This window comes from Austrofundulus limnaeus, unplaced genomic scaffold, assembly GCF_001266775.1.
Source record: "Austrofundulus limnaeus strain Quisiro unplaced genomic scaffold, Austrofundulus_limnaeus-1.0 Scaffold12, whole genome shotgun sequence".
Lineage (NCBI taxonomy): Eukaryota > Metazoa > Chordata > Actinopteri > Cyprinodontiformes > Rivulidae > Austrofundulus > Austrofundulus limnaeus.
In genome coordinates, this window is record NW_013952414.1 from 2,246,777 (window position 1) to 2,256,141 (window position 9,365).

The window sequence follows — 9,365 nt, forward strand, 5'->3', positions numbered from 1 at the left end:
ATGAGAATCCAAAGTAATTCCAAGATATTTGTAGGTAGTGACAATATCAAGGGGTTTGTTTAAAAAAGTGAGTTGATTTGTTATATTGAAATGGGTGAGGAAAAATGCACACAGTTTTTTTAACATTAACTGACAAAAGATTATCTTGAAGCCAACCATGAAATGTCTGAAGATCTGCTTGTAACTGACTATTAATATCATCCAAACATGTACAACAGAAAACGTAATCAAGACATTCAGTTACATTTTCACTTCTGGGTTGTTTTCTTTCTTCCAGTGGCAGACAGGATTAACAGCGAGGCCTTTCAGGGAGACGACGAGTTTCTTTCCATCATCCAGTCTCAAGATGACAGGATTGGACATATTCAGATAATTAGCCACCAGGAGGCATTCCACCTTAAAGACAAAACATTTAATCTTTACAGTAACTATTCACTTTGTTAAAAACTGTACATAAAAGTCTGTAAAACTTCTCATTTAGGACCTAAGTTTTATAACGAGCTAATTTCTGAAGCTATGAATACGAAGACTTTTATGGTGACTTTGTTTACAAGCAAAATATCACATTTGTGTTGCACAACCCACAGTCTAAATTTCGGGGCTGAACCAGACACAACAGCTGATATTTCAGTTCTGAAGTGTTGCACAAACGCTTGTGGTAAAAACCAAGGAGTGTGCGACTTTTAAAATCTGCTGTTTTTTATTCAGAATGCTCTWACCTCGGGACTGGATGCGCTGGCCGTCTTCTCCACACCGTCCGGGCAAAGAGCTTTCACAGCACAGAGCAGCAGGGCAGCTTTATAGACAAACATTTCACATTAATTGTAAATAAAACAAAATTCATCCCAAATTAGGTTGGTATGTTTTTTAATGAGTTACTTTTAAAATGCAAGAGCAATGAAAAATAAATGTTAGGTTTTTCTTTGGCTGTAATCTATATTGATAATTATTAACATCAATTATTATTAATTATATTTGTGTTGGATAGGCTTTGTTTTCATCAGTATTTAGAAATTTCTACAAATGATGCCATCTTAAACACTTAAAAACAGATGTTTTAGATGTTAATGTCTACTGGTTCCACTTCAGTTGAGTTACTCAGTTGATGTAACTTTATTAAGTAAATCCAACACATCTGTTTTTTGAGTGTAATTCCTCAGCAGAGTGGATCTGACTCTATAAAACTCAATCTGTTCTGTCTGCGGCACGAGTCACATCTGAGCAGACCACTGAAAAATTAAGTTTTTAAAAGGCATCGTTCAAAAGTTAATAAAGAACATCCCCATTATTCATTCAGACAAAAAACCATGTTGAATGTTATATGTTGAATCAATCTTTGACACCAAATAAAGGTGAAATTTAAGAGTTTTAATGTTTGTTTTTTCATCCAATAATGTTAGTTATTATTTATTAAATAGTAGATTACATTAATCTCAAATTCATTTTCAGCCTATCAGTAATTAAATTAATTGGATTCTAAAAATGTGTCTAATTTGATTGTTTATAGAATGTTTACACCTCATAAACTAGTAAAGGTACGATATATTTGCTTCTACAGATATCTTTTTTAAATTTCTCAATATTTAAAACAAATGCAAATTTTTTCTGTCAGTCCTGCATCAATAGCTTCACCACAAACCACAGTAAACACTCATCAATATGCAGGACGCAGCTTCTACAAGTTGAGCATTTACCTAGATATTTTAACCTTTTACAGTTAAAAAGAGGGGAAAAATCCATAAAACACTAATATGAAAAGAGTTACACTTGGTTCTACAGTACCATGAAAACTGCATATAAGAAATGATCATTAAAGAATTGTTTGTCAAAATGTAAACAATTCTCTGCAATCTATTTTTATAATTGATTAATTATTGTAAATTAATCACCTAATATGGATTACATTTAAATGCCTAACTACACAAACTTGATGAAAGCTTTAAAGGAAATGTTTCAGAATAAGATATTTGATAACCAACAGAATAAAAACGATCAATAAGCAACAAAACAAAACAAAAAATGGGTTAATATTTGCCCTTTAACTGTCACAATATGCACCACAGATTTGCAGAGACAAAAATAAACAAATAAAATAAAAACTGTCACTCACCTGCAGCTACTGCAGATTTCGTTTTCTGCATCGTGTTTTTTTTCCCCGTCCGCCTGGCTCACATCCTCCGTCTCAGATCAGTGGCTGAAACTCTGTGCATGATGTGTGCAACTGTCTTTTAAAGAGAGGAAGTATTACTTCAAATAAGGACGCCCTTGCTGCAGTTTTTGTGGTGTAAAAAAAAACTCATAACAACCCGATACTTTGACAACATAATGTGTGATGACACATATAATGACAAGGAGTTGTCATTACTGTAAAGGCATGTGAAAAAACGGGACTGACCATGTTAGCTGAATATTTGAAAAAATATTACTGAACCATACAGAATAACTTTCATTGCYTGCCACTGAAAGACAAAGTTTTGTGTGTCTACTGTCTCATGAAMAATTTTATTTAAAACTGCTGAAAGKATTCATTCATGTGTACAAATACAAGTCGATTCACGATGGCCACCACAGCCAGCTGACCTTMGAAAACACGGTTGTTATAATTCTTTCAGTTTTACAGATATTGTGCTAAACTGTAGGTATGGTAGTGGTTGAGAGCCATCCCCAGTTCATATTCAAAGTGCTGTTCATTGTGCAAAATACTGTATTTGCTTAACAATTGTTAGTAGCCTAATTCCTGTTTGTCTGTTRGCAAAATATTACTATAAAACATTATAATTCACTAYTTTTACCTGCATTGGTGGGCACAGCTAACCTAATTTATAATCCTAACTCAAAGTATTGTAGGGATGTTGACATTGTCATCAGCGGCTGTTGTTTTACATTACAGTGACTAAATTGCAAAATGTTGCACTGAGGGTGACCTCGCTAATTACTGCTCCTGTTTCGTTATTTCAATGAACTCTGAGAAACCCTGCAGACAGCAAATTCAGCATGGATAAATCACCTGATTTTTCCCCCATGTGATCCCTTAAACAGGCAAGCTTATTTGAAGAACATTATTTTTGTTTTTTTCCTAAATTTTTTATCTGAAATGTCGAAGTAAGTTTTTTCCTCCACAGAACTGCCAATGATGGAAATGTTTTAGCRCGAGTGTTGACACTTGTCTTCGTCACTTGTCACATTTTGCACGCCGTTATTGGTTGAGGGTCTTTGTCTAGGAAACAAATAACTACATCCATCCATTATCTATACCCACTTCTTCCTTTCAGGGTCACGGGGTCACTGGTGCCCATATCCATCAGCCACTGTGCGAGGGACAGGGTACACCCTGGACAGGTCACAAGTCTGTCACAGGGACAACGAATATTCATCTTATAGATTTCCAAGACACATCAAGTGGATTTGATGTTGCAGTTTGCTGATCTGAGCCTTTTTAACATGATTTTCATTCTTTTTTTTTACTGGACTTTCTAATGTATTTTTGTTGTTAGGATACAAGATGTTTCTGAAAAAAGCAGAAGGTGAATCATTTCTGAAAATGTCATCTTGAATATTTAGGAAGTTATAAGCAAAAAAAAAAAAAAAAAAAAAAAAAAAAAAAAAAAAAAACCAAGGCAGAATGATCAGGCCCGATTGGTTCAGTGATGAATCATGGCAGAAATCATGGGCTTGATTTCCCGAACAAAACCATCCACAATTTTTGTTATTTTAAAGGAGTTTTAATGTTATTTTTGAATTCACTGTCAGATCTGATATTGGTGCCGGATACACTGCTTCATATCCCTAAATACTGCTTTGCTAATACTAAATATGTAAAACAATTAGTAGAAGCTAACACTAACAGCTAACCGCTAAGATGACATTCACTCAGTCTTCGTCACATCTTCATCTCCTTGGAGCAGAAGACTGGTGGGACTGACACTGTTGAGTTTGTTAGTTAGCTGKTAGCGCASACAGTTGGCAAACCCAAATTTAGCAGAAGCTAATTGGTTTGTTAATAAATTTTTAAGTTAGTAATAAAAGCTAACCCGCTGAACATTTTATTTCTTTTTCTTTTTTTCTTTTTTTTTACGATTAGCTGATTAGCAGAACCATGCTGACTCAATAGGGGAGTCTGGCTCCTCTCAACGTGGAGGAGCAGCAGCTCTACTCCGAGTCCCTCCTGGATGACTGAGCTTCTCACCCTCTCTCTAAGAGAGAGCCCAGCCACCCTGCGGAGGAAACTCATTTCGGCCGCTTGTATCCGCARTCTCGTTCTTTCAGTCACTACCCAAAGTTCGTGACCATAGATGAATGTAGGAACGTAGATCGACTGGTAAATCGAGAGCTTTGCCTTCTGGCTCAGTTCTTGCTTCACCACAACAGACCGGTACAACGCCCGCATCACTGCAGACGCTCCATTCTTCCCTCATTCATGAACAAGACCCAGAGATACTTAAACTCCTCCACTTGGGGCAGGACTTCCTCCCCGACCCGGAGGCGGCACACTACCGATTTTTGGCTAAAGACCATGGTCTCGGATTTGGAGGCACTGATCCTCATCCCACATGGTGTCCAATCCATAATTACACAAATGCAGAATCTTGACAATCGACGGATTGGGGCCTCGTCCTCAGTAATGAGGGCGTTGTATCAGTCAGTTGTGGTGAAAAAGAGCTGAGTCGAGAGGCAAAGCTCTCGATTTACTGGTCTGTCTTCGTTCCAGCCCTCACTTATGGTCATGAGGCGTGGATCGTGACTGAAAGAACASGATCCCRGATACAAACAGCCRCAATGAGCTTCCTTCGTAGGGTGAACCGGGATCAGCCTTCGAGCTAAGGTGAGGAGCTTCATCATCCGGGGGGAGCTCGGAGGAGAGCCGCTGCTCCTCCACATCAAGAGGAGTCAGTTGAGGTGGTTCGGGCACCTGATTAGGATGCCTCCTGGACTCCTCCCGTTAGAGGTGTTACGGGCATGTCCCACTGGTAGGAGGCCCCAGAGAAGACCCAGGACTCTCAGGAGAGATTATGTATCCCCTCTGGCCTGGGAAGGCCTCGGGGTCCCCCAGGACAAGCTGAAATTGCTGGGGAGYGGAATGTTTGGGTTTCTCTGTTGCCTCTGCGACTCGACTACAGATATGTGGAAGAAGATGGAGAATATTGATTTAATATTTAAGAAAAATAGGTTAAAACGTTAATTTATTAAGTGTGATACCAGCTCAATTTACCGCAGAGCTACAATTTTGACTTTATTAGTTTCACACAGCTAAAATTGTGCAATTTATGCTAGGTTTATGACCTCTTGCTGTAGCTCATGCAATTGATGAATAAAATGCATTTTAAAATGATTGATATTGATCTAAACACACTTCTCATCAAAGTTATGAAACAGTAAATTCACTTTCAGGAGTAAAAAAAATGTRTTTTTTTAAGAAATAAATGTCTAACCACCCTACCCTCAGACTACATGAAATGATGGTTTCCGCCTATTTGGTCACACTGCAAAAAATGTCCACATACACCTAACCAAATATAATATTCAGCCAAAAAGTCTTTTTGATCTTGTTTTGAGACTGATTTACTAAACAAGAACTGATTGTGTAAGAATAATAATCTTGTGTAAGACTGTGTAAGATTATTTGCCTTGTTAGTCTGAAAATTTGACTCAAATTAAGTAAAAAAAAATTCTGCCAATGGAGTAAGAAAATTTTACTTGGTAAGATTCTTGAAATACTTGATTTGACTCAGTTTTTTCTTATGTCAAGAATCTTATTAAGTAATTTTTTTACTCCATTGGCAGAAATTGTTTGACTTAATTTGAGTCAAATTTTCAGACTAACAAAACAAATAATCTTACACATTCTGAAAACAAGATTATTATTCTTACACAATCAGTTCTTGTTTAGTAAATCAGTCTCAAAACAAGATCAAAAAGACTTTTTGGCTGATATAAGATTTTAAGACTTGGTAAGATGGACAGTTTTTGCAGTATCACTGTTTTCTAAAAACAACACAACACACAAGCTGTGCATGCATTCCTTCTAAGAATAGGCCTTTATCTTCTAAATAACATTTACATAATTACAAAGGTGTATTTTAAGTTTTTGCCTTTTTCATTTTAATGCTAAGCCATTATTATAAGCTTGTTCTGAACTTATCGGTGTAAGTTGAGTTTGCAGCAGGTGAATTTTGCTGCACTCGGACAGTAAATCCATGTCATCGGTTCTCCACTCAGCAGCCTGGCTGCGAGCAGAAAAACAACAACAGGCTACTTTGCGAGGAAGGCAGCTGCATGGGTTAGCGACAACAACCACGGGGATTTCACGCATGCAGCCCTATTTTCTTAAACAAAATGCACCTTAGACTTATGATGTGAGCACTATGGGGTATTATTGTTTTCCGTGAGCTGGAGTGATACGAATCAAGGGGGGAGAAACCTGTTTGTAAAGTAGCTGGCTTTTAGCACTTAGCTTGTCCGTGCGTCTCTATGTTCGAGCGTCTTCCGGCAGAAACGGCGGCTGCAGCGGTGCCATGAACAGTGGACTTCCACCTTCAGCTGCTCCGCTCGGGGGTGCCGGGATACCCAGTGTCAAGGTGAAGTTTTGCCGGTACTACGCGAAAGACAAAACCTGCTTTTACGGAGATGAGTGCCAGTTCCTGCACGAAGATCCGTCCATGGGAAGCCTGCCGCTGCACGGCGGCGGTAGCCCCGTCCCGATGCCGTCAGCTGCGTACTCCCTCGGCGGCACGGCGGTGACGGCTTGCCCGGGCGGCGGGGGGACCGGCGTGTCCAAGAAGAACGAAACACTGGGGCCTGCGGGCACGTCTCTGGAGGGGCAGCTATTAACCAGTGAGTACACTCAGACAAGGCCCCAGACGGGTCGGCTAGCTCGGGTTTCCTCAGGGCCTCACGGAGCGGTGTCATAATTTAGCCCGAGGATTCACCCGGGCCGCTTTACGTCCAAACACCGTGGGGAAGTTTAAACCTCCAAAATATTCACTCTCCGAAGTGCAGTTATCACATACCGAAGATTTTATTTTTCTTGTAAATTGTTTAGTTTTTACGTTGAGTTTGTCAACTTGCAACGTGAGCCATGTTTTTGCAGCCCACATGCCGGAGGCCTGTTGTTTTGGTATGACAGCTGTGCAGCTAATAGCCTCTAAACAAAACTAGGTTCAAATTTAAAAAGTCAAGTAACTTTATTATGTTTGTTTGTWTCTACATAGAGATGTAATATGTGTTAGTCATTGCGGCGTTAGTCATTGTGTAGTAAAATGTTTGTTATATCAAGTGTAGTGTTGTTTGCTTAATGTTTGCTATTAGCATGTCAATGCTAACTGCACACACACTGGGCTTTGTTTTTGCTTTTTGGTGTCTTTTTGATAGGTTAAAAAAACTACAGGTAAAAAATATTAAGTTGTAACATAAAATATCAAAACTTTATGTAAGTGTTACAGCTTAAAGCCACAAAAAGTAACTTGTCAGTAAAAACAAACAAACAAGGTGCAACGGTTGGTTCAGGTGTTTTGACAAAAAAAAAAGCTTACCTGCCGTCAAAAGTACGCCCTTAACCGCAAGTGTATTTAAAAAGCCTCTTGTAGACATAAAAAGCAAAAGTTGTGTGACAAACTTAGTTTGCTTTACTCTTAAAAATCACAGTTCTCTATAGTTGTTCAATTACGATATACATTGCTATCCTAAAGTTTTAAACAATCCCTAATTGCTGTACAGTTTGCTAAAAAAAAAAAGTGGGGTAAGGTTACCTTAACTTTCCGAGGATCCTTTTAAACTTCGGCTGCTTTCTTTATCATCCTTTGAATTTAGTTGGGATTTTTTTATGCCTGAGTCAAGCCAGATTTAAGTGGCTTAACCACCAACAATCCTCTGGTGAGCACTTTTGTGGTGTTTACTTTTTTTTCCTGGCACAACACCAGTGTAGGTTTTGTGCATTGTTTCCATGCTTTTTATTTAGTTCTGTATGTGGTAAACTACATAGACTCAGTCTTGAGTTTATGAGTGCTTTACTAATTTCACTACATTGTTACTTTATTCATAGTCTCTGTGTTTTACTGTATAGCCTCTGTTCAGAATTAAGTCCAWCATATGTCTGTGTGGTTTTCTTGTCATTCACAGTCCCAGGAATGGAGGGTCCAAACCTGAGTGATGCCAATCTTACCAACTCTTACTTCAGCAGCAGCTTTATTGGGGTCAATGGGTTCGGAAGCCCAGCAGAGTCGAAATATTCAATGATGCAGGTATAAACATTAAATRATTAAAGTCAGCAAAACTACAGCCTGACAAAGTAACKCCACTAAAATTATATTTGGTATCACATATTTCTTTTGTTTTTGTTTGGTGTTAATAATATTGTTACAGTCTAGGTTTAGGGTTTTTATATTTTGGTGATCAGATGTACTCGATCAGTTATTCATCAGTAAGTGTGAGGTTCTTCATGAAAACCGAAGTTTTGGCTGTTTGGTGGTCTGGAACATTCAGGTGTGTGTTACCACARTGCCCAGGTGAAAACACATCAGCACTGATTTTAGATAAGTGGTTGTTTCTATCCATAAATGTGGGAAAGCATTTCCGATCCAAACAAAATCCACTATTCTACAAMCTGAAAAATAGTTCACAATTGAAACAGGGCTGCAACCGACCATTATTTTAATAATCGATTAATCATTTGATAATTTTTTCCGATTAATCGATGAATCGGAAAACAAAACAAAAAACATTTTTAATTTTGACCTCTTTATTCAAACATAGAAAATTTGGACTGACATAGCAAATTGCATAAAAACAGGTTGCTATTTGGGCTACTATAATATTAAATGTAATGCATAAATAAGTAAATATTTGTCAAATAGCTTCAGTAAAAAAATTAAATGTACACAAAAATATACACAAACATRCTATGTCCTAGAAASTCTCTTCATATTTTCTSTTCATGAGCTTTGTAAAATGTGTCCTTGAGGGAAGAGTGTATCCTGAAATAAAAGTGTGAACTATTGTAGTGAAGTCTTTATGTTTGACCATTGACAGTCTCACGTCAGTAAGAAGACTTTCAGTCATGACAGCTGCTTATTACAATAATTCAATAAATGTCTTGTTTTAGTTGCAATATTAGGTTTTAAGGCAAGTGTCTTCACTCAGACATTGTCAGGAAATTAAAACTTAAAGCTTAATCATTAAATTAATGCCATCATGAATCATCCGACACAATAAATTGATAATGAAATTTGTTGGCAACACTTATATTAATCAAATTTTATCGGTTTTATTGATTAGTTGTTGCAACCCTAAACTGGAAAATATTCTGGACATCTTTTTTGGAGTGGAGTCCCTGCAAAAGAAAGCCCCCCCCCCCCCACACCCACACACAC

General features: G+C 37.8%; 2 protein-coding genes across 2 annotated transcripts in view; one reads left to right on the forward strand and one right to left on the reverse strand.

The window, feature by feature from the left end:
• The window catches only part of LOC106513431 (fms related receptor tyrosine kinase 3), a 12,757-nt gene extending 10,489 nt beyond the window's left edge, over positions 1–2,268 (reverse strand). Inside the window, exons 1-3 of the mRNA XM_014002250.1 lie at positions 2,111–2,268; positions 720–796; positions 245–396 (exon numbers count right to left, since the gene is read on the reverse strand). Of these exons, the coding sequence (XP_013857704.1) occupies positions 245–396; positions 720–796; positions 2,111–2,141 (260 nt within the window). The 5' untranslated portion in view covers positions 2,142–2,268. The remainder of the gene's footprint in view (positions 1–244; positions 397–719; positions 797–2,110) is intronic.
• A 3,968-nt stretch (positions 2,269–6,236) lies between these two features.
• The window catches only part of pan3 (poly(A) specific ribonuclease subunit PAN3), a gene marked incomplete at its 3' end in the record, with an annotated part of 21,136 nt that continues 18,007 nt past the window's right edge, over positions 6,237–9,365 (forward strand). The window contains 2 exon segments of the mRNA XM_014002253.1: positions 6,237–6,831; positions 8,116–8,237. Coding sequence (XP_013857707.1) covers positions 6,513–6,831; positions 8,116–8,237 — 441 coding nt within the window.